A 24,482-nucleotide genomic window follows, 5' to 3' on the forward strand; every position below is an offset into this window, starting at 1 on the left:
CCCTACAACAGTAACTTTCAGCTTACAACCTCACCACATGTCACTTAGGCCATTTCAGCACAATTTTTTAAAAAATACCGAAAAATGAAAAAAGGATCTAGATGAAAAATGAAAATGCCAATTTACATTTCATTCTTCAGATCTTTGCCCTATGCTCAGAAGAAAAAGTGAGCAGAATAGCAATAAAATCGGGAATGCAGTATGCAGGAAGAGGGCTTACCACACCTCTCAGAGGAAGGGGAAGTCTTCGTGAGAACCAATTTCAATCTGTGACAGAGCACTGAAGGGCAGATGCCAGGCATCGGAGGCCACCGGCACCAGCCCCTGCCGCCGACGGCATGTTCTGGCTGCTCCCGCCCCTCCTGCTTGTCTTCTCCAGCCCAGGTAAATGCCGCAGCAGACTGGCGTAGCCACGGACGGACTCCCGCGTTCTGTGCTGCTTGCTCAATCTGAATCACTTATGCGTATTGTGTGTCTGTCTGTCTGTCTGTCTGCTGTGGACCGGGGCGGGGTGGGGGGTAGGGCGGGGAGGTTCTCGGTGGTGCCCGAGAAAGTGCCACCTCCTCTCAACTTGGCACACTAAGTGCCCAAGTTCCTTCAGAGTTCACGGCTTCACCTGCGTAGGGCTGTGAGGGGGTCTCTGCGGAGCACGGGAGGTGAGCTGTTTCTAAGACGAGACAATGTGGCGTTTACAACCATCATGTTCTGGAAGAAAGAGTACTGGGATGAGGAGAGTGAGTTCTCCTCCCAAATTAGCTGCTGTCTTGCTCTGGAACCTTAGGTAGGTTACTGACTGTGCCTGAACCTCACTGTCCTCATCAAAAAGACTGAAAACCTATGGCTCCGTGTAGCCAGAATTTCTGGGCATAATGAAGACCTAGAAATAGTCGTATTCATTTCTGCTCCCTGTAAAAAAAGACATCTCCCTTCCTCTGATGCAAATCAGGGTCTAGGCAGCCCAGCAGGACTGTACGTGCCACAGAGAAAGGAACAGGAGCTGGTCCTGCCTCCTGGTTCCCTGCTGTCTGCTACTTGGAAAACAGGAAGGGATTCTGTTCCAGGCCCTGGGCTAAGTGCTGCACACACAATATATGCATAAGCCCCAGGACAGGCCTGTGAGTTGGAACTGTATTGACCCACTTTGAGGAGCCAAGATGATTTAAATAACTTGTCCAAATTTCATTAGCCAGCAGGTGGCAAACTCTTGAAATAGTTGCAAAAGTTTTGAGAAATAGTGGCAACCAAAAGACAGAAGTGAGAGCATCACACAGACGTAGAATGAACTGGAGTGACTGGCAGCAGGAGTGAGGGGAACGCGCTGGTTTTCCACGTTCCGGGGACGTACCAGGATCAAAGCAGGCAAAACCTTCCCACCTTGTGGAGTTCACATTTGAGCAGGGGAAACGAATGAGTGAAATGGCAAATTGCACAGAGATAAAGGACAACTAAGTCGAGCAGAGAAAGAGGGTATGAAGTGCCGTGGAAGGGGCAGGGAAATTTCAGACAGAGTAACCAACGGTGGCGAAGTTGGGTGACAACGGGGAGCGGAGGAGGGAGCCGCCATGGAGAAGGGGAGCCTAGTTCAGGACCTGCTGATTTTAAGACATCAATATCCATGAGAAGATTTCCGAAGAGCAGCTGGAAATTGAGGACTAGGGGCTGGAGGCTTGGAAGTCATGGCACCGAACTGATAAACAAAGCTAAGGACAAAGTTCAAGGAAGACAGCACCCTGGGCAGTGGAGGGAGAATTTGTTTGTATAGTCGAGAGCCGCTCCCTGGCCTGAGAGCAAAGCCCTGCGTCTTTGCTGCACTTTTCCCTCCTTGCAAAATTGAACCCACTCTAAAATGCAATATGCTGAGTGTCCTCAGGTTAAAATTGCCCTGCTCCTCCCCATTTCCATCAATACCTCTTGTAAAGACCCTGTGAAATAGATCCAGGGAAGAGGAAAGCAGGCACAGGACCCTTAAGTAACTTACTCTGTGTCACACGGTTATGGGCTGGGGTGGCGCCCTGGGCCCTGTAGAAAAAGAAACACTTGTGAATGCACTTGCTGGTGTTCTGGAGCCCAGGAGAGGAGCGAAGGTTGCCAAGGTCGGACGTCAGGGAGCCCTGCTCCAGAGTCGGTGCTCAGAATCACCTGGCTGTGCTACTCGGTTGACGTGCAGCTATAATGCACATAAAATGTGACACTGGGAAGAAAATCAGCAGGTTGTCATGAAACAGAAAAACAGGGGTATCTACTTTGCATGGGGCCAGAAGTGTGCAAAAGCCCGCTGCTGGGAAAAGTTTGAGGAAGGAAAAGAAATCTGCTGTGGCAAAGATCTGGCACAAATCAAGTCAATTTTGAAAAGACGCGTGAAGGAAGTTGACTCATACCATCAACCTACTTTCCAGTTGGTCAGACACTGTGACTTGCTACTTTTTTTTAAAGTTCACTGAAAAGATAAACCATGTTAGGAAATAATCCCAGTAGGTATAACTAAAATCGGGCATCTTTGTGCCCTCGAGAAAATGAATTTCACTCGTTTCTCCATTTTGTTCTTTCTAGATGAGAACTTACCAAACATTGATAGGCATACAGGTTCCTAGGGAATCGTATAATACTGATTCTGAACGCAGACAAACACTCTGCATTTATATGAGCTTCTCTGGTAACCCCAGTGAGGCTCCGTGGGCCACACCATGAGTAGCAAGGCTCTAGATTTCGTGGGACTTTAGTCATGTTGCGGCTGAAGGGAGGGAGAAATAGGGACTGAGTCTTTGCTTATGTTTGCCAGAAGCAGATACAGGTATGCGGATGCTCAGGAGAGAAGTGGTTGCTGGCGTAGGTAGAGCCAATACATGGGAGCTGGCCCTGTGATTCTGAGGTCTCCTGAGTCCAAAACTTGAAGACTTTCCTGCTCAGAGATTACATCCGATGGCTCCCAGCCCTTGAGCAACTTCTCTTACCAACCGTGCACAGCTGCCAGGAATTATCATTGCTCATTGTCATTGCTCACTACGGGCCAGGAGTTGTTTTGCATTTTGACATTACCCTCAAGGACAGCCGTGCCTTTCCAGCTCTGAGTCCGCCGTCTGTCCCCATGTGACCGCCGTCTGTCCCCATGTGACCACCGTCTGTCCCCATGTGACCTCCAGCCTCCCAGGCTCCATCTACCCTCAGCGGGGTCTCCGTCGGCAGGCAGCTTTTCTTTCTTTCTTCCATGAAGGTAAAATTCACAAAACATAAAATAACTCTCAAGTGTATAATTCAGTAGCATTTGGTACGTTCACGGTGGTGTGCAACCTCCTTTATCATCCCAAAACATTGTAACACCTCGAAAGATGACTGGATGTCCATTAAGCAGTGATTTCCCGCTTGCCCCTTCCCCCAAGCCCCACGCCCCCCTGGCAAATACCAACTAGCTTTTTGTCTCTGTGGGTTTACCTATACTGGACATTTCATATCAATGAAATAGTAAGATATGAGATCTTTCTGTCTGACGTCTTCCACGTCGTATAATGTTTACAAGGTTCATTCATACCGTACCATGTGCCAGCCTTTCATTTCTTCTTATTGTTCAGTAACATTCCATTGTATACATGTAGCAGATTTTATTGACCCACTCATCTACAGAGATGAGCACTTGGGTGTTTCCACCTTTTGGCCCTTGTAAATGAGGATTTTCATGCAGGTATTTGCTTGAGCACCTGTTTTCAATTGTGATCCGATTCTGGGTCATACGATAATTCTAGGATTAATCTGAGGAATCACTAAATAATTTTCTACAGTGGCTGGTCCGGTTTGTATTCTGACCAGCAGTATATAGGGTTCTACTTTCTCCAGCCCTTACTAATTCTTTTTTTAAAGATTTTATTTGTACATTTGAGAGAGGGAGAGAATGAGAGTGAGCGAGCGAGAAAGGGGGAGGGTCAGAAGGAGAAGCAGACTCCCAGCGGAGCAGGGAGTCCAATGCAGGACTCCATCCCAGGACTCCAGGATCATGACTTGAGCTGAAGGCAGTCGCTCAACCAACTGAGCCACCCAGGCATCCTATCTTGTGAATTCTTAAGAGCACTTACTTTCTGATGATGCTGATGGCGATGGTCACTGTCCTGGAGTTGGTATTCAAAAGGTTTCTTTTCCTGTTCCAGCAATTAATTAATTAGTTTCTAAAAGATAAAATTCACAGTTGGGCAGGAGCTTCTAGAAGTTTCCTGAGTCTAGGAGGTCTCACTGGTGACAAAATCCCTCCTCCAGCTTCTCATTCTTGAGGTGAATGGGACAAGAGATCGTCTTTTGTAGCTACTTCCTGCTGGATGCGGGCATCCTCTGGGGGCTCAGTGGAGGGGCAGAACCTCTTTCCAGCTAGTCTGAGATATGTGGGTCACTGGGCTCAGCTCTGAGCTCTTCATACCCTTGTGTTATCACCATCTGCAACTGTATGGCTTCCACATGCTCGGTCACAAACTGTACCAAACTGGTGGGTATGCAGGTCCGAGAAGTAATGAGTGGCAGGATTATTAGTGGCCGCAGGAAAGAGAGGAAATCTGTGATACTGGGTTATGCCGTTTGATAGTTGGTCGGTCTTAACTGGGAGATCTTTCTCTGGTTGAAGGTATGCAGTCAGGACTCCTGATCAGAGTTTTTTAATATTCACTTCTACTTCACCCGCAGGTACAACGTGACGTATTAGTTTCTACACAGATGCCCCTTCCTTCTGCTAACTAGTTCAGAGCTGGTCTATTATCACACACTACATTAGCTAAGAAGTCAAGGACAATTTTTAAATTCTTGAGGGCACTGCCTGTATTTCTAGCCAATGTTTCTGTTGTGCCAATTCTTTAGGGTGGCTTCATGATATAAAACCTCCCAAGGGGCGGTTAATCTGATGGTCAGTCCAGTGCTGGCCAGAATCAGTCCCAGGGCTCTCTTTTCCCAATGAAGGTTGAGTAGGATTATGGAAGGTCATTCACACGGGACTCACGAAGCCTACAGTACATTGTCCAGTGAGCTGGTCATCGTCAACAGACACATGAGCATCAGCGAGACGTGGGGAGATAAGAATCCCAACTGGAGATGTGTCCTTGGGAGCCGGTGGTGAGGTGACCCACCAATAAAAGCACATCCTGGATGCACAGGCTCAGGGAGCTGCACTGAGTTAAACCAGTGAAGCAGTTCGGGGCCCCAGCTGGGGGACACCCTTGCATGCAGGAGACAACAAAGGTCCGCTCCACAAGACTGTGTAATGGCTTGGACCTGAGGCTGCCTTTCCAGGGGCCTGATTACATAAATAGGTCTGTCTCCAGCACCCCTTAGGCTTGGTCAGTCTTGTCCTTGCCTTCCATTGACTTTCCTATGTCCTTGTAGTGCTGTCGCAGCCCTTCGATGGCACCGATGAGCTTCTCTTGGACAGCAATCCTCAGTGACCTTGACAGTAAGAGGGGCTGTGGCTGTTTCAGGGGTATACCCACAAGCAGGCCTCTGGTGCTGAGGTGCGACATAGGTCTCACACCCCTCTTCTCCCAGTATCATTAACAATGAGGGTAAGATTTACACAGAGAATTTCTCAATGGGAATGACTCAGCCATACAACGAGGGAAGGAAATTTTTTATTTTCCTTTATTTTTAAAAATTTATGTATTTATTTGAAAGAGTGCAGCCATGAATGCGAGGGGCAGAGGGAGAGGAAGAGAAAATCTCAAGCAGGCTCCCCACTGAGCACAGAGCCTGACTCTGGGCTCAGTCCCACAACCCTGAGATCATGACCTGAGCTGAAACCAAGAGTCAGACGCTCAGCCCACTGAGTCACCCAGGTACCCCTGGAAGGAGAATTTTTAGAGGAATTCAGGGAGCCCATAAAAAAACTTACATTAGTGCTCTCTTCGACAGCACATAGACTAAAATTGGAACGATACAGGGAAGATGAGCATGGCCCCTGCTCAAAGATGATGTGCAAATTCCTGAAGTGTTCCATACTTTTATGTGTTAATCAAAATCAAATTTTGCCTTGTAATTATGTGTTATTTCCTAAGCCCAAAATGTATGTATTAAGCATAAAACCTGTTATAACTTTAAAAAAAAAAATTCTAATGGCAGCATTAGGATAGAGTGGACCTTACATCCTTTTTTAAAATTTTTATTAAAAGATTTTATTTATTGGGGCGCCTGGGTGGCTCAGAGGGTTAAAGCCTCTGCCTTCGGCTCAGGTCATGATCCCAGGGTCCTGGCATTGAGCCCCGCATCAGGCTCTCTCCTTGGTGGGGAGCCTGTTTCCTCCTCTCAATCTCTGCCTGCCTCTCTGCCTGCTTGTAATCTCTTTCTGTCGAATAAATAAATAAAATCTTTAAAAAAATAAGATTTTATTTACTTATTCGACAGAGAGAGACACAGTGAGAGAGGGAACACAGCAGGGGGAGTGGGAGAGGGAGAAGCAAGCTTCTTCCTGAGCAGGGAGCCCAATGTGGGGCTCGATCCCAGGACCCTGGGATCATGGCCTGAGCTGAAGGCAGATGCTTAACGACTGAGCCACCCAAGCTCCCACTACATCCTTTTTTTTAGAGTAGATTTTTTTTTTCCTGATTTTTACCCTTCAGAACATACTACTAGCAAACAGGACATTTTTTAAAATCTTTTTTAATTAATTTTTTAATTCTTTTATAAACATATAATGTATTTTTATCCCCAGGGGTACAGGTCTGTGAATCACCAGGCTTACACATTTCATAGCACTCACCGTAGCACATACCCTCCCCAATGTCCATAACGCCACCACTGTCTCCCAACCCCCCTCCCCCCAACAATCCTCAGCCTGTTTTGTGAAATTGAGTCTTTTATGCTTTGTCTCCCTCCCAATCCCACCTTCTTTCATTTTTTCTTTTCCGACCCCCCAAGCTCCCATGTTGCATCTCCACTTCCTCATATCAGGGAGATCATATGATAGTTGTCTTTCTCTGATTGACTTATTTTGCTAAGAATAACACCTTCTAGTTCCATCCATGTCATCACAAATGGCAAGGTTTCATTTCTTTTGATGGCTGCATAGTATTCCATTATATATATATATATATATCTATATATATATCTCACATCTTTATCCATTCATCTGTTGATGGACATCTAGGTTCTTTCCATAGTTTGGCTACTGTAGACATTGCTGCTATAAACATTTGGGTGCACGTGCCCCTTCAGAGCACTACATTTGTATCTTTAGGGTAAATACCCAGTAGTGCAATCGCTGGGTCATAGGGTAGCTCTATTTTCAGCTTTTTGAGGAACCTCCACGCTGTTTTCCAGAGTGGCTGCACCAGCTTGCATTCCCACAAACAATGTAGGAGGGCTCCCCATTCTCCGCATCCTCGCCAGCGTGTCATTTCTTGACTTGTTAATTTTAGCCATTCTGACTGGTGTGAGGTGGTATTTTATTGTGGTTTTGATTTGTATTTCCCTGATGCCGAGTGATATGGAGCACTTTTTCATGTGTCTGTTGGCCATCTGGATGTTTTCTTTGCAGAAATGTCTGTTCATGTCCACTGCCCATTTCTTAATTGGATTATTTGTTCTTTGGGTGTTGAGTTTGCTAAGCTCTTTATAGATTCTGGACACTAGCCCTTTATCTGATATGTCATTTGCAAATATCTTCTTCCATTCTATCAGTTGTCTTTTGGTTTTGTTAACTGTTTCCTTTGCTGTACAAAAGCTTTAATCTTAATGAAATCCCAACAGTTCATTTTTGCCCTTGCTTCTCTTGCCTTTGGCTATATTCCTAGGAAGAAGTTGTTGCGGCTGAGGTCAAAGAGGTTGCTGCCCAAACAGGACATTTTCAGAATAGATTCAGTAACATTTTATTAAAGGACTTGTGTGCTAAGTACTGTGTATATTCCTATCTTAGGTGGTCTCCTCTAATAATTTAATGTTAAAAGTTTTGGTCTCGGATGTCCTGATTTCCACTCTCTTGGTGTGCTTGGAAAAAGTATACACACACACATATGCTAATATATATATATATATATATATATATATATATATATATATACACACACACATATATATATATGGTTTTTCAGGACTTTTAAAAAAAAAACATATTGAAGCCTTGAAAAAAAAAGATATTCACACATTCTCAATGTATGGTAAAACAGACAGAAGTAACATCTCGAGGTCCAGAGTGGAGCTGTACTCCCCAGGCGCCCGCCTCACTCTCAGCCAGCTTCTGACGCCACCCAGGTCCCCTGCACAGGGCACTTGGAAAACACTGGTCAGGAACATTCCTTATTCTCCTTAGCCAGATAGCAGTACCGCTGTCCCCGGTGTCAAACTGATCTGGTCTTCATCATTTTGTATTCTGGTTTCAACCGGAATCATCCCAAATTGCATCTTATTTTTCGTTCCAGTTTTCCAATTAATTCTTTCTACTCATTCTTAATCAGGCTCATCAGTAGACGCTGTTATTTGTAAGAACAGTGATTCCAGCAAGTGAGGAGAACTGATGCCCTTTTGCCGTCTGAATAAAAGCATTTACAATTTCTAAATTATTATTTTGTAAAATTCTTAGAGCCTCACTATTTCACCTCATCACAGGTGGATTTAATATTGTTTTGTGTAAAAACAGTCCTTTCCTCATTGTGTCATCAGTTCTTAAAATGCATTACAGAAAAATAATCAAGTTGACTTTCACACCTTATATAATCACTGGTGTTACAAACACGAACTGGGGAGACAGCGTCCTAGAAAGGCATACTCTTTCTCACATATGCCCTTACTGAGAAAATAATATACCAATGAGCATGGCCATGTCAACTTGTGCTTCAAACTGAAATTTTTAAGATCATAAAATTACAAGTCAGATCAGGGATTTACAACCGTGGTTTCGGTAATGCCTGAGGCAGCCTTTCCAGAGTAAATTCTGGGCCCTATTGGTGTTTATGCTACATTTGACATATATTGCCTTTCAATTTTATCCATTTCCTGGAAAACCATCTGCAGTAAATTTTCCCTAGTCTCTTTAGGCGTGCGGCTGGTAGTCATGGGAACGAGACATAAGGGAGGCCAGAAGTTGGGCTGAGATCGAAAGAGACTACTTTGCACTTTAATGAAGTCATACTTGATAATAAGTGTATAAGTTACTAATATATGAATTGGTGTTAAATGTATCTTCCATTTGAATTCCCATTGGGTAAAGTTATTTCTTGAAGTGACAAAAATTACATTCGGGTCCCTCTGGACTGGATGGTACAGAAGCCGTCCAGTTTCAGTCTGTGGGCACTGGTGACAAATCCCACAGCTTTTGGTTTAGCTCCTTCTGCTATGAGTTTACTTAGTTTCCCTTGGGAGTTCCAATCCCAAGGTGCCCTAGTGTGTCTGTAGCCTGAGATGTTCCTAGAGCCTCTATGACAATAAACAATATCAGGAAAGTGTTCACACTAAGATCTTAAGGGCTAAAACATGGTACCCAGCCTCTGGAGTCTGGTGAGCAGGGCCAAGAGGATTGAAAACCATCCATTTTCACCATGTATTAGCAATGAGCGGCTGCATGTCTTACTGAGCAGTCATAGGGGAAATGGGTTAAGCTCTCAAAGGCAGCAAAGCTGCACAGCGGTTAGCACAGTGTGGACTGAAATCACTGTAGTTCAGATCTGAGCGTCCTGCCCACTGGGGTTTTACTTTTCTGCATGTCCCTGGAACAGAAGTCTCAGACCAGAGAGTGGCTCACGGGTGTGCTTGTTGTCATCTGTTGCTTGGAGCACCTGGTCTCTTGAGTGCCGGTGACCTTTCCACTCCAGAGTCGGGGATCCAAGGCACCATTCCTTTTCATTTTACAGGGGAATGCATGGCCAACAGCACTAGGTGGGTCCCCGTGCTTATTGGGTGTGCTTAATCCCGGAGTGACCCACTTTTCCAAGTTTGGAGGTACACCCAGTGCCAGGTTGGTCGGGTGAACCCTGATTTCAGTAGGTAGGTGAAGGGGAAAGTCCCAAGGATTGTGTTGGAGATTAATTGGAGGCTTAATTATTAATTATTATTATAAATTATGATAAATTATTAATGCTATTAGTTATATATTTAATGGGCAGAGAAACCTCTGGGTTTGGTGGTGAGGAGGAGTGAGAGACCTTAGGAAAGAGCTTCCCGTAAGTTGTTTTGAACTCGCCTGATTTTGGTTTACCCTTTGGGGCAGCTCTTACCTTGGTGGGAGCTATCAGTAATAATTTTAAACAGTTTTGCTGTGTTTCTGGACACAACTTCACCGGATCTTTCCCAAGGGGTTCTTTTAGTTTCCCCTGACTTTCTAGAGGACTGAGGTCTCCAGGCACAGAGTACAGCCTCCATTTGATGTCCAAAGCTCTGGCTACCCCAGAAATAACCTTTGAGATGAAAGCCGACCCATTATCGCTTATTTGTCTGACAGTAGACACACCGGTTTGCTATTTTTAATAACCTTTCTCATCCCCGGAATGTCTGTAATCTTTGCTAAAGCTTACATAGGCATAAAGCTTCTTGGCCGTAAGGAGTTGGATCACGTGCACTCTTAGGACCCCACCCCCACCCCATACAGTTTGCCAGGTGCCCGGACTTTCCCACTGCTCTTTTGTCATCCAGTCTCTGATTATCAGGGACTACAGGGAGCCCATTTTTGCTGCCTCTTTTGTTTCATCACAGGAGTAGGTTGGGATGGACTGATAAAGTGGCAAGGGAGAGATTAATGGCCTCAGCAAATTCTCCCCTGATCTAGGCCTTTCCATGCCTGTGTCAGCCAAACAACCTCCCTGTATCACTTCTGAATTTCCTTCCTGGTGGCCCTTACAGTGAATGGCCCACTGCCACCTTTGGTGGCTTGTGCCCTGCTTCTAACAGCCTGTTTGGATTTCTTTGCCGTATCTGATTTCTTTATTTCCGGCATTTAAGAACCCTCTTCCTTTTCATATGGCTCCATGAGCGTGGGTTACAGAGAAGGGGTATTTAGAATCAGTATGAATAGGTAGCACTCGATCTTGACCCCATTCTAAAGCTCTGCTTAGCACAATCATGTCTGCCCGGGGCCAGCCTCTGAGCCTCCACCAGAGTGTTGAGGGACAAAACCACACAACATGCCTGTCCTGCCCATTCTCTATGAAACCGCCACCGCCTGCAAACCAGCCTTCCTGGGCACTGGACAGGGCTCCACTTTGGAGATCTCTGGGACTAGAGCCTACTTGATCCTTTACTTCTGGGCAACTGTGGGGTGTGCGTGGATGAAGATCAGGAAGTAGGGTGGCTGGGTTGGAAGTGTGACATGGTTTCAGCTGTCACTGAGGGGGGCTTCTAGCAGCATGGCCATCGCAGTAGTCTCCGTTAGGACAGCCCCAGAGGCCTCTCGGCTTCCAAGAGACCAGAGGCCGGGCATGGGGTCCAGACTAATAGGCTGACTTGTAGTTTTTCTCTGCCTCTTTGATCGAAAAGCATGCGGCCGCCACAGCCCTCAGACAGGGAGTCCGACCGCTGGCCACCACGTCCAGCTGTTTAGAGAAATAATACTGTTCTCTCCAGGCGCCCCAGCATTTGGGTTAACAGCCCCATAGCCACTTCTTGTTACCACTTCTTCTTATTACCCTTCTGAAAGAGGGTATTTAAGTCTAGTGAAATCTTGATCCCATGCTTTATCCCGCTCAGACAGGTTGGTCTCATGTCCCTGAAGCTGACCATAAAAGCGTTTCACGGTTAGCCCAAAGTTAGGAACACAGATGTGCAAAACCCAGCCATTCCCCAAATCCCACAACATTGCTTGCGGGTTCTTGGTGGAGCTGCTGGACATACTGCTTTTTCTCTCTCTTGAGGAAAACCTTGTTGCCACCCGCTCCACCGCCTTAGAAATAATGAGCCCCAAGCATTTTACAGTTTCTTTAGAAATTTGAGCTTTTTCTTTTGATACCTTATACCCCTTGCTAAACAGGACATTTAACATGAATATACTTATTTTTGTTCAGAATATCTTGAGTGAGGCTGGCTATTGGAATACATCCATGCATGGTCTGAGAGCTCTCTTCTAGAGTTAACTCGTTTAAAGCTTGTTCTAGGATTTTTACAGAGATAGTGGCGGAATTTTTTTAAATCCCCAAGATAAACCAGTCCAGCAGTATTGTTTTCTTGGGGGTGGGGGGCGAGGTCTTCCCACTCAAAGCAAAAAATTCTTGGGATTCAGAATCTAGTGGGAAGTAGAAAAAGGCCTTCTTTAAATCTAACACAGTGTAATGTGTACTATCACTTGGCAAATTGGCCGATAGTGTATATAGATCAGGTATTACAGGATATAAGTCTCAAATAGACTCATCAATAGCTTGGAGACCTTGAACAAATCTGTTCCTTGGTCCCTGGCTTTCTTTCTTTCTTTCTTTTTTTTTTTTTTTTTTTAAGATTTTATTTATTTATTTGTCAGAAAGAGAGAGAGAGAGAAAGCACACAAGCAGGCAGAGAGGCAGGCAGAGGCGGAGAGAGAGGCAGGCTCCCTGCTGAGTAAGGAGCCCGATGCAGGACTTGATCCCCGGACCCTGGGATCATGACCTGAGCCGAAGGCAGCGGCTTAACTCACTGAGCCACCCAGGCGTCCCTGGTTCCTGGCTTTTTAACAGGTAAACTGCGGTATTGCGTGGGGATCTACATGGCCTGATCAACGTTTGCTCTGAGAATCTATTACCCAGAACTTCCCTTGTATAGCTTCTGGCTTTAACGGGTGTTGCCTTACCCCTGGCCAATGATCGATCTGTCTTCTTTTATTTTTCAAGATTTTATTTATTTATATAAAAGAAAGAGAGAGAAAGAGCACAAGCAGCGGAAAAGGCAGAGGGAGAAGCAAGTTCCCTGCTGAGCAGGGAGCCCGATGTGGGACTTGATCCCAGGACTTTGGGGTCATGACATGAGCTGAAGGCAGACGCTCAACTGACTGAACCACCCAGGTGCCCAATCAATCTGTTTCAATTCCATCATCACGAGTGTGGCACTATGGGCACATCTCACTCATCCTTGTGCCCAGACCTCTGAGTTAACCTGGCTTAAAACAGTCTGTGCAGTCTTCTCTCCTGCAGACGCTAGCAGACCACGTAGTAGAGCTGTGGCTTTAGCTCCCTGGGACCTGGACACTTGGATCTCTCTCCTGTCCTGCTCCTAACTGAGTAAGGCTCTCAATTAGGATAAAATGTCTCCTCCTAAAAGAGGAATAGGACGTTCTGGTGCATAAAGAAAAGAGTGTTTGAGTCATCTTGACCCTATGCTGCTGGTCAGAGTCTCCAGAAATCTTTCAGTTTCTCCTCCTCCCGAGACTCCTTTTATACTACATTTTGTGTTAGAAAAGCTACTCTTTTGGGTGCTCAACACAGAGAAACTGGCTGCAGTATTGGGCAAAAATTCAACCCACTCTCCTCCCCACTGAGAGGGTCACTGAGGGCTCCTCATGGGAAGGGAGGATCTGGTTATCTGAAGCTGGCCAGGGAGCCCCATGGCCCCGTCTCCTCCCATCTTCACTGAGGGGCAGCTGGGGTGATTCCGTTTTGCCCATCCTCCTATTGGGGGTGGAGTGAGCACTTCTGTCTCCATTGCCCTTCCGTTTACAGGAGGCCCCCTGACCGTAACCCAACTCTGTCAGCCGCCTCTTGATCCCACGGGTGGGGCGCAGGTTGGCAGAGGGGCCGGGGACAGTCACCCACAACGTCTTCCTTCCTGACCCTGGGTTACCTCAAGTGGCCTGGAGCACCACTGTCAGAAGGCAGCTCACTTTTCAGCTTTCTGGACCGCTCTCCCGCTAACTCCCCCCACCCCGCCGGCATCCGCATTGAACACCCCAAAGGCTGCTTCTGCTAGCTGAGCGGAGTCAGTTTGGGGACCTATGGTCAGTTTTTGAAGTTTTCTACAGATTTCTGGAGTGCTTTTGAGATATGAAATAGGTATTAAGGACCACTTTGGCTACCTTGTGCCTTGAGGGCCCAATTTGTAGGTTATCTCAGACTAATTCTGGAGCCTGAGAAGGCTGGTGATTTTGCATTTTTTCCCTGGTGAATCTCCCTCAATTTGGATGATTTATAGGAGGTCTACCCACTTCTTGCATATATTTCAAAAGCAGGCTCCAGAAAAGCCATATAAATCCTCTCTCCCATCTAAGGAGTCAGGATCCCACTGAGGGACAACTCCTGGCACTCCCTCTTCACTCTCTCTGGGACCACGACCCAGGCCGATAGTCCCTTTCAGCCCCTTCTCTGGCTTTTGTCACTCCCACCGACTGTTCTTCTGGCTTTAGGAGGATGGTTGGTAAAGCTTGGATGTCCGCCCAGACGGGGCTGTGCATAGAAAATATTCATAAATTGGCTAATTTATGAATTCAACTAGATGAGCTCGTAGTCCCCAGGTGTGTCTTCCAGTCGCACAGGTGTGATGTTGAAAAGAGGACATTAATGAGACGCCTGTGACCATTAAGAACTTGTCCAAATGGAATATTCTGGAAGTGGGTCCTTAATCTAGTAGTCCTATCTAGTAAGGGAGGAGATATTGGGACCTGCTTGGGCGGGGCGGGCAGTTAATGGGAAACCAGGGGTTGGCACTAACAGGGTTGGCAGAACTGGGGTCTAGGTGTCACTAAGGATCTGGGTACCAGGGAAATAAGGCAGAGGTTTATTACGACTTCATGGCTGACTTGGAAATGTAGAAGGGATTTGAGGCTAACTGTTTCTAGCTTTTATGTCCTCTGACTTAAAGGACTAGTTCTTCATCGGATTTAATATGGGAAGTATTTTTGAGGTTTTAGGTTCCACCTTAATCTTACAAATTTTACATTTCCTTTGTAAACCTTCATTTCAATATAGTGGCATAAAGCGTTGAACATATAGGCTCCCTTCCCATTTTCTTACCTTTCTACAAAATACTTTTAATTGCAATGTGTTATTGAAATTTAAAGTTCCATTCCCTGGTCATTTTTCTTAGTCCTCTACAGTATGTTGTGGTCAGGCTATGTTGCAAAAGGAGATCACTTGCTTTTAAGTCCAGGGGGAGTATCCAAACACCTTCCAGTCCTGGAGGTTACAGTCCACAGTCTTTCCCTCAGAATGGAACTTGTCCCACGTTCTGGGAATTTTCCTTAGAGTCTCCCTCTAACCTACAAAGGTAACTTACAGTGAGTAGTGGTGATGCGAATGCCACGCCATCTTGCTCACAGAATATTTAAGACTCCAGTGGCTTGTCCTTAAGAGAAAAGCTAGAGAAAGAAAGGTGCCCCAGTGGCTTCTTAAAAGATGTTGGGAGACTGCCAAGGAGTCTGAGATTTCTATCTTATCAGTTAGTAAAAAGGGAAATAAACCAGAGAACAGGGGACCTCTACTTACAGATTGCCGGTAAAGAAAGAGAAAGGAAAGACAAGGTACACAAAGGCCAAACCCTAGGGGAGTGAGCCAAACAGTCAGCAATGGTCTATTGACTAAAAGCATATGACACAGATATTAGGTCAGCCAGGGCAGAGATGTCTAGAAGTCTCCCAGACTCTAAGCCCCGGATATCAGAACATAGTATCCAGGGTCCTTGACAAAGGGACCAACCAAATTTAGCCTGTGGACTGGTCTTTAAAGAAAAGCTCTGGTTTCACCAGGCTGGAACGTCCAAGCCTCTTGAAGAGCCAGGTGACACCAGCTTCCTGTCTTTCCCGATTTACCCAGACTTTGTGAGGTGATTCTAATTTACCTCTAAAGCCTGTGCTGTCGACCCAGCTTATGCCAGCAGCGATCATTTTGAATAAACACACTCAGTGTGGCCACTGGATTTCAGAGGCGGTCCCAACACCGGTGGCAGTTACAAGCACCGAGGAGGGAAAGCCCCTTGAGGAATCCAAGCCCGGCCAGTCCCCAGGAGTTTGAATGGGTTAGCCCAGGGCGAGATGTCACTGTCCTCTGCTCTGCTCCTCAGAAACCAGGGAACTAGAGGGCAGAACCACCAAAGGACAAGAATCCATCTGGGTCATCAGACTTTGTTACTGGCCCCATGTGGGTCAGCCCCATGGTGAGTTATAGAGAGAGACTACACTAGCTGGAGATGCCTTATGAAGTCTTCTTTATTTGCAGCAAATAAAGAGAACATGGAGAATCTCCAAAGTCGTGACTCCCCAGACAGGAGCAAGCAGCCTCCTTCTTTCCTTTCTTTTAACGCAATCTTTTAAAATTCCAGTATAATTAACATACAGTGTTATATTCGTTCCCGGTGTATAATGTAGCGTTTCAGCAATCGCACACATCACTCAGTGTGCATCAGGATAAGTGCATTCTTAATCCCCTTCACCTACGTTAGCCCTCCCCCCAACCTACCTCCCCTTGGGTAACCAGCAGTGTGTTCTCTAGGGTTAGGAGTCTGCTTTTCGGTTTGTCTCTTTTTTTATTTGTTTTGCTCTTTAAATTCCACATGTGAGTGAGACCATATGGTATTTATATTTCTCTGCCTGACCCATTTCACTTAGCATTATACCCTCTAGATCCATCTCTGTTGTTGCAGATGGTAAGATTTCATTCTTTTTTTACAACTGAATAATACTCCATTGTGTGCATATGCCACATCTGAATCCCTTCATCTGTGGATGGACACTTGGGTTGCTTCTGTGTCATGGCTATGGTGAATAATGCTGCAATAACAGATAGAGTGGTGCCTATATCTTTTAGACTTAGTATTTTTATTTTCTCGATGTAAATATCCAGTAGTGAAATGACTGGATCATATGATAATTTTATTTTTAATTTTCTGAGGAACTGAAATATCCATACTGTTTTCCACAGTGGGAACACCAGTTTGCGTTCCCACCAATAGAGCAGGAGAGCTCCTTTTTCTCCACAATCTTAGCAACACTTATTTCTCGTGCCTTTGATTTTAGCCCTTCTGACAAATGTGAGGTGGTATCTCATTGTGGTTTTGATTTGCATTTCCCTGATGGTGAGTGACGTTGAGCATTTTTTCATGTATCTGTGGGCCATTTGGATGTCTTCTCTGGAGAAATGTCTGTTCATGTCTTTTGCCCATTTAAAAATTGGATTATTTGTTTTGGAGCTGTTGAGTTGTATAAGTTCTTTATAGATTTTGGATACTAATCTTTTATCAGATATGTCATTTACAAATATCTTCTCCCATTCAATAGGTTGTGGCTTTGTTTTGTTGATGGTGTCTTTCACTGTGCAAAAGCTTTTTGTTTTGGTATAGCCCCAATCATTTAATTTTACTTGCCAAAGGAGACATACTTAGAAAAATATTTCTATGGCTGGTGTCAAAGACATTACTGTCTTTGTTTTCTTCTAGGAATTTTATCTTATCAGGTCTCACATTTAGGTCTTTAATCCATTTGGGGTTTATTTTTGTGTATGGTATAATAAGAAAGTGGTCCAGTGTCATTGTTTTGCATGTAACTGTCCAGTTTTCCCATCACTTTTTGAAGAAACTGTCTTTTTCCCATTGTATATTCTTACTTCCTTTGTTGAAGATTAACTGACCATATAACCTGGTTTTATTTCTGGGCTCTCTCTTCTGTTCCATTGATCTCTGTGTCTGTATTGGGCCAGTGTCATACTGTTTTGATTGCTACAACTTTGTAGTGTATCTTGAAATCTGGAATTGTGATTCTCCAGCTTTGTTCTTCTTTTTCAGAATTGCTTTGGCTCTTCAGGGATTTTTGTGGTTCCATACAAATTTTAGGATTTTTTGTTCTAGTTCTATGAAAAATGCTGTTGGCATTTTGACAGCGATTGCATTAAATTTGTAGATAAGCAGAATCCTCTCATTGGGGTCTGGGATGAATATTCGGGGGGAGTTGCTCCTCATCACACGTCATGGGCAGACATAGAGTTGCGCACGCATACTCAGAAAATATGCCTATACATACAGTTATGCATGTTATGCTCAAGAGGCTTATGCTCTCCCAGGGCAGGGATTTTTAAAACTGTGATGAATCTGAGTTAACCGTTAGGCGCTTTATGAATCATCTGCCCTGCCCTGGGGGCGGGGGGCAGAAGGGTTCCTACTCAAAACGTTTCTTTTCCTGTTCCAACAATTCTTTAGCTAGTTTCTAAAAGACACAATTGATAGCTAGGCAGAAGCTTTGAAGATTTTTTTTGAGTTGTGGGATTCACTGGGGACAAAATCACCTGGGCCCTGAAGAATCTTCTCTTTCCTTGTGTCCAAAGCCTCACAGAAGGGTTTTGGGACATTTTTTCTAGAATTTCTGTCCTTCACCTTCCCCAAGCAAAGTGCCTCCAGCCTTTTTCTTTATTTGTAGACCTTCAGGGACCACTATCTTCCCTTCCTCCACCTTCTCCCACTTTGTCTCTTCTGCTGTTATGGACTCCTTTCTCATTACCTTGTACCCAAGCAAACTCTCCACAAATATAAGCAGAGGCCAACAGATATTTGAGCTCATCCTTGAAGCAATAACTAGGAACTCGCCAGGTGGAAAAGGCGAGGAAGGACATTTCAGACAAAAGGAATAACAGAGCAGAGAAAGAGCAGGGAGGGCATTCTTGGAAGAATCACAAATAATTAAGCGCTGGGAACCTCTTGTTTTTATTCAAACCCTGCCACAATGCTTTCTCCCCTGTGAAGTGTTCCCTGACAACCCGCAACTCTCCCAGCCCCTGATGCTCACTTCTTTGCCCCACAGAGCACGGCATTTATTGAGCTAGAAAGGGTGCTATGTGCTAGGGATAGAGAGAAAAAGCACAATCCCTATTCTCAAGATTCTGGAAAAGAGAGGAAAACCATTTCATAATAACAACAAAAAGAAAGAAGGATTTGGTACTGAGTGTACCCGGTACCAGGCAGTGCAGAGGTCAGCCCATCCTAGCTCAGGGGCTAGCTCACTGCACCAAAACTACTCCCTTACCTACCGGACTCCTCTTCCACATAGTAAGCCCAGAAGACCAACATTTTCTATTCACATTCCCAATCTTTAGCCCCAAAATTGGTCCATAAAAGGAATCTAATACATATCGTCTGAATGCCATGATTTCTAAGGCTTCATTCACTGAGTTACCATAGAACTAAGCAAATAGTAGAAGAATGTCTTGTTAAATGCATAATTGCGATCAATTTCTTAAAAAGGAGATTTCAAGGAATATGCTAGGCAGAGAGGCAACAGTTCCTGGGGAGTCCTCGGGCCCCAGGGTACTCCCAAACTCCTTACAAATACTCATTGAATGAGTCATCTGTACCTACAACGTGCCAAATATTGTTCCAGAGTGATCACAACAATGAAAAACACACAAAAATCTTTGCTCTCATAGACCTTACATTCTAGTGGAAGGGAGAGAGAATTTTTTTAAAAATGAAAATTATAAAGTATGCTAAATGGTAAGCATTATGGAGAAAATAAATTCAAGGGCAGCTGAATGTATAAGGGTGGGAATGCAAGCTGGTACAGCCGCTCTGGAAAAACAGCATGGAGGTTCCTCGAAAATGTTAAAAATAGAGCTACCCTACAAACCAGCAATTCCACTACTGGGCATTTACCCCAAAGAATATAAACATAGTGATTCGAAGGGACACAGCACCCCAATGTTTATAGCAGCAATGTCCACAATAGCCAAAGTATGGAAAGAGCCCAGATGTCCTTTGACAGATGAATGGATAAAGAAGATGTGGTATATATGTGCAGTGGAATATTACTCAGCCATCAAAAAACAATGACATCTTGCCATTTGCAGTGATATGGATAGAACTAGAAGGTATTATACTAAGGGAAATAAGTCACTTAGAGAAAGACAAATACCACATGATTTCACTCATATGTGGAATTTAAGAAACAAAGCAGATGAATATAGCAGGAAGAAAGGAGAAATAAAATCAGATGAAAACAGAGCGGGTGACAAAACATTAGAGAGTTAACTCTGAGAAACAAACTGAGGGTCACTGGAGGGGAGGTGGGTGGGGGGAATAGGCGTTAAGAAGGGGGCACTCGATGTTATGAGCATTGGGTGTTATATGCAATCTATGAATCATAAATTCTACCCCCAAAACCAATGATACAGTGTATGGTAATGAAACTGAATTTAAATATTAAGAAAGGGCAGCTGGTGATGAGGGAAGAGTGGTCCTCTTTGGAAGGGAATGTGTGCATTAAATACCTTTTTGAGGTGAAAAAGTGAGCCCCATGCACCCCTGGGGGGAGGGCTTCCAGACGGGGGGAACTGCACATGTGTGAGCCCTAGTCTAGTCAAGGATAGCCAGGCCCGTAGAGTTGGAGCAAAGTGAACCAGTCTGGGGAGAGGGATAGGAAGTTAGTTCGGAGAGATAAAAATGAGCAAATTATTTTGGTCCTTATAGGCCATTGTAACTCTTTTGGTTTGATTTTTTTGTTGTTGTTGTTCTAACATTTTTAACTGAAATATAACACACAGTGACTCCTTCCATAGTTTGGCTATTATGGAGGTTGCTGCTATAAACACTGGGGTGCAGCTGCCCCTTCTGATCACTATGTTTGTATCCTTTAGGTAAATATCTACTGGTGCAATTGCTGGGTCGTACGGTAGCTCTATTTTCAACTTTCTGAGGACCCTCCATACTGTTTTCCAGAGTGGCTACACCAGCTTGTGCTCCCACCAATAATGTAGGAGGGTTCCCCTTTCTCCACATCCTTGCCAACACCTGTCGTTTCCTGACTGGTTAATTTTAGCCTTTCAGACTGGTGTGAGGTGGTATCTCACTATGGTTTTGATTTGCATTTCCCTGATGGCAAGTCACGTTGAGTATTTTTTCATGTGTCTGTTGGCCATTTGGATGTCTTCTTTGGAGAAATGTCTATTCACATCTTCTGCCCATGTCTTGACTAGATTATTTGGTTTTTTGGGGGTGTTGAGTTTGTTAAGTTCTTTATAGATCTTTATCAGATAAGACACTTGCAAGTATCTTTTCTCATTCTGTGGGATGCCTTTTAGTTTTATCAACTGTTTCCTTTGCTGTGCAACTATCTTGATGAAGTGCCAGTAGTTCATTTTTGCTTTCATTTCCCTTGCCTTTGGAGACGTGTCTAGTAAAAAGCTGCTGCAGCTGAGGTCAAAGTGGTTGCTGCCTATGTTCTCCTCTAGGATTTTGATGGATTCTTGTCTCACATTTAGGTATTTCGTTCATTTTGAGTTTATTTTTGTGTGTGGTGTGAAAAAATGGTCCAATTTCATTCTCCTACAAGATGCCCATCAACAGATGAGTGGATAAATATGTGAGTATAGATATATATGTGTATCTCACAACGGAATATTACTCAGCCTTCCAAAACGATGAATTCTTGCCATTTGCAATGACGTGGATAGAACTAGAGGATATTATGTTAAGGGAAATAAGTCAATCAGAGAAAAACAATTATATGAGTTCACGCATATGTGGAATTTAAGAAACAAAGCAGAGGGACACAGGGGAAGGGAACGAAAAATAAAATAAGACAAAATCAGAGAGGGAGACAAATCATAAGAAACCCTTAACTCTAGGAAACAAACTGAGGGTTGCTGAGGGGAGGTGGGGGAGGTGCTGGGGTAACTGGGGGATGGGCATTAAGGAGACCACTTGATGTGATGAGCATTGAGTGTTAAATGCAGCTGGCGAATCACGATACCTCTGAAACTAGTAAGACATTATGTGTTAATTAATTGAATTTAGATTTTAAAAAAATAAAAGAAATATAACACACTGTGAGAAAACTATACAAATCCTAAGTGTGAACTCAATGAAATGTCATAAAATGAATAAATCTGTGTATCAAGTCACAGGTCAAGAAATAGAACGTTAGCAGCAGCCCAGAATTCCCTGTCTACGCTCCCTTCTACCTGCTCTCTCCTTCCTCCTCAAAGGGGACCACTGTCCTGACTTCTAGCAGCAGATTTGTTTTGCCCGGTTTTAAACTTTCAATAAATGGAATCAATAATAAAAATAAAAGCAAAATAAATCTTTGCTCGAGATTTTGCTTGTGATACTCACCCATGTGGTTACTAGAGGGTAGAAGGGCTAAGACAACTGACACGAGCACGGAGCCCGATGTGGGGTTCGATCCCCACACCCTAAGATCATGACCTGAGCCAAAATCAACAGTCAGACACTTGACCAACTGAACCACCCAGGAGCTTCTTATATATATTACTTTGATCTTTATCAGTTTTATCTCCTCAATTACACTATAATCTTTTTGAGACTAGAAAAGGTATCTTCTGGTATCATAAAAAGAGCACAAAGTCGTGCAGTCAGAATAGTTAGGTTTGAATTCTGACTCATATTCTTTATCTGGACAACTCACTGGGGAAATGAGTTAAACTCTTCATGCCTCAGTTCCTTTATCTATAAATGGGGATAGTAATATCCATCCGACCTGCCTCCCAGAATTGTACCAGCATCAAAGGAAATAATGGATAAGAAGAGCTATAAATTCTCATGATCAGTCCTCTAAGCCCCACAAACATACTACGTTGAGCAGCGTAGGTAATCGGTAAGGGTTGAGCTTTTGTTAAACATCATCAGCAAAGACTGGTGGTTTCTAGAGCCCATGCCAGGGCATAAATGAAGTTCCGTGTCCCCGTCCGCCTCATGCCCAGAGAACTGAGAAGCTGGAGTCAGATATCGTGGTCATGACCCAGGAGTGACTGGCTCGTGTGGGAGGGTGGAGCGGGCCAGAACCATCTGGGCCAACTGCCCATGATCCAGGAACGCCACACATTTTGTTGGGGGTAGAACCTCTGTGATTGTCCGTTTCAGCACTTCTCCTAACCCCTGTCTGTCTACCTCCCATTTCTGGGCTTGGGTATCAGAAGGCTCTCGCAGATGGGTAGAGTTAGGGGAAAGGGTGTGGGGAGCAGGGGTAGGCCGAGGGGATGGTCATAGCTGTTTCCCTTCTGTGCTTACAGGGAACACAGCTTCGCAAGACAGCTCAAAGCCACTGAGAGTGAATGGGGTCTTGGGGGAGGCGGTAACCCTTTCCCTGAAGCCTCCTGTGCCGACGGGTATTCAGTCCACCACCTGGCTTCACAATGGAAACTCCATCGCCTTCATACTGCCGAAAGCTGTCTCAGATTCCAACTTTTTCGTGACTGACCCAGAATGGAAAGATCGACTGCAGCCAGCGGAGAACTACTCCCTACGACTCAGCAACCTGACCGGGGCAGACGCAGGACGTTACTGCGCCCAGATGACCATTCAGACCTCTAAAGAGTTCTCCTGTTACACTCTGCAGGTCTTCAGTGAGTCAAAGCGTGGGGTTTAATTGTGTATGGGCTGAAAGATACTACAGAGGTCAGATCCTATGTGACCACAGGGACGCACTGTAGCCTAGTGGTAAAAGGCATGGCTTTGTGGTCAAACTGAGGTCTGGCAGAAAAGCAAGCCCACCAGTTCGTGGCAGAGTGGAGAAGAGAACGTAAGTCTTGTAACTCCTGGCTTCAGATGCCATCACTCTCGCTCACACTGTAAAACAGTTCCTCTTGACCAGCACGTCTCCGGAAGTAGCAGAAGTGAAGTCACTGTGACTCTCTTACTTTGTGCATTACTTGTATCTCTAGTATATTCTTCACAACAGCGTCATGAGGCAGGTGCCACCCTTACGCCTGAGGCCTCGAGTCAGTGCCAGCAACCTGCCGGCAGTCATGGAGACAGTGCCTGACATGATGCCTCCTTTTACACGAAGGCCGCTCTGCCCCCGCAGAGTGATCAGTGTAGAAAATAGTGCCCTGTAAAGATGAGGGGATAATAAGAAAGATATCAAGGTTGTTTAACTTTTTTTTTTAAGATTTTTATTTATTTATTTATTAGTCAGAGAGAGAAAGAGCACAAGCGGTGGGAGCAGCAGGCAGAGGGAGAAGCAGACTCCCCACTTAGCAAGGAACCCGATGTGGGACTTGATCCCAGGACACTTTGATCATGACCTGAGCTGAAGGGAGATGCTTAACCAACTGAGCCACCCAGGCATCTCAAGGTTATTTAATTTCTAACAATATTTCCCCCAGATGGCTCAGGTCCTCAACATAAAGTTATAAAAACTACGAGACAGCTTATGAATCAGATTGGGGTAGGGGAAAACCTCCTTTTGGCAATCAATGCGGTTCAGAGATGTCATGAATGGCTTTAAGACAGTAACTTGGTGGGGATGTTGTACAGGAGATCCAAGCATTCAGTTGGCAACTTTAAAGGCCACCAAGATTCTATAATTCTTATCTCCTCCAGAATCCATGGTATCTAAAATTCACCCAGAGTCCTTTGTGTTAAGACATGGAATCCAAAAAAAGCACTTTAGTTAAAATAAAATGTCACCACAAATAGGTTACAAGTGAACCTTTAGAATCCCCCAAAAGGATTTACCATTTTAGATTGGTCAAAGTCGTGTCCCTAAAAGAATAGGACGCAGAACATGTAAATATGATGGGAAAGAGAGATTGTCTAGAAAGGTCTGCAAGAGGAATTCCAACCAAAGGGGCAAAATCACCCTGGGACAGTGTACTCGTTTTTTGAGGCTGCCAAAACAAAACGCCACAAATATGGTGGCTTAAAAC

The 24,482-nt window shown here is 44.7% G+C and overlaps 1 protein-coding gene and 1 non-coding gene across 12 annotated transcripts in view; both read left to right on the plus strand.

The window, feature by feature from the left end:
- Positions 1–247: 247 nt before the first annotated feature.
- The window catches only part of SLAMF6 (SLAM family member 6), a 32,415-nt gene continuing 8,180 nt past the window's right edge, over positions 248–24,482 (plus strand). For 9 of the 11 annotated variants that reach the window (XR_009347480.1, XR_009347482.1, XM_059146310.1 and 6 more), the window contains exons 1-2: positions 249–384; positions 22,845–23,177. Coding sequence is in view for 8 of the 11 variants with exons in the window: in XM_059146310.1 (XP_059002293.1) it covers positions 339–384; positions 22,845–23,177 (379 nt within the window). In the remaining 3 variants the exon portion in view is untranslated. Of the gene's footprint in view, positions 385–22,844; positions 23,178–24,482 lie in introns of all 11 variants that reach the window. The other 2 variants (XR_009347481.1, XM_059146303.1) reach the window with 1 other exon arrangement.
- LOC131815451 (U6 spliceosomal RNA) lies at positions 5,859–5,965 on the plus strand. The gene has a single exon (XR_009347753.1). It is a non-coding gene; the product is annotated as a U6 spliceosomal RNA (small nuclear RNA).

The sequence above is a fragment of the Mustela lutreola genome, chromosome 14 (genome assembly GCF_030435805.1).
Source record: "Mustela lutreola isolate mMusLut2 chromosome 14, mMusLut2.pri, whole genome shotgun sequence".
Lineage (NCBI taxonomy): Eukaryota > Metazoa > Chordata > Mammalia > Carnivora > Mustelidae > Mustela > Mustela lutreola.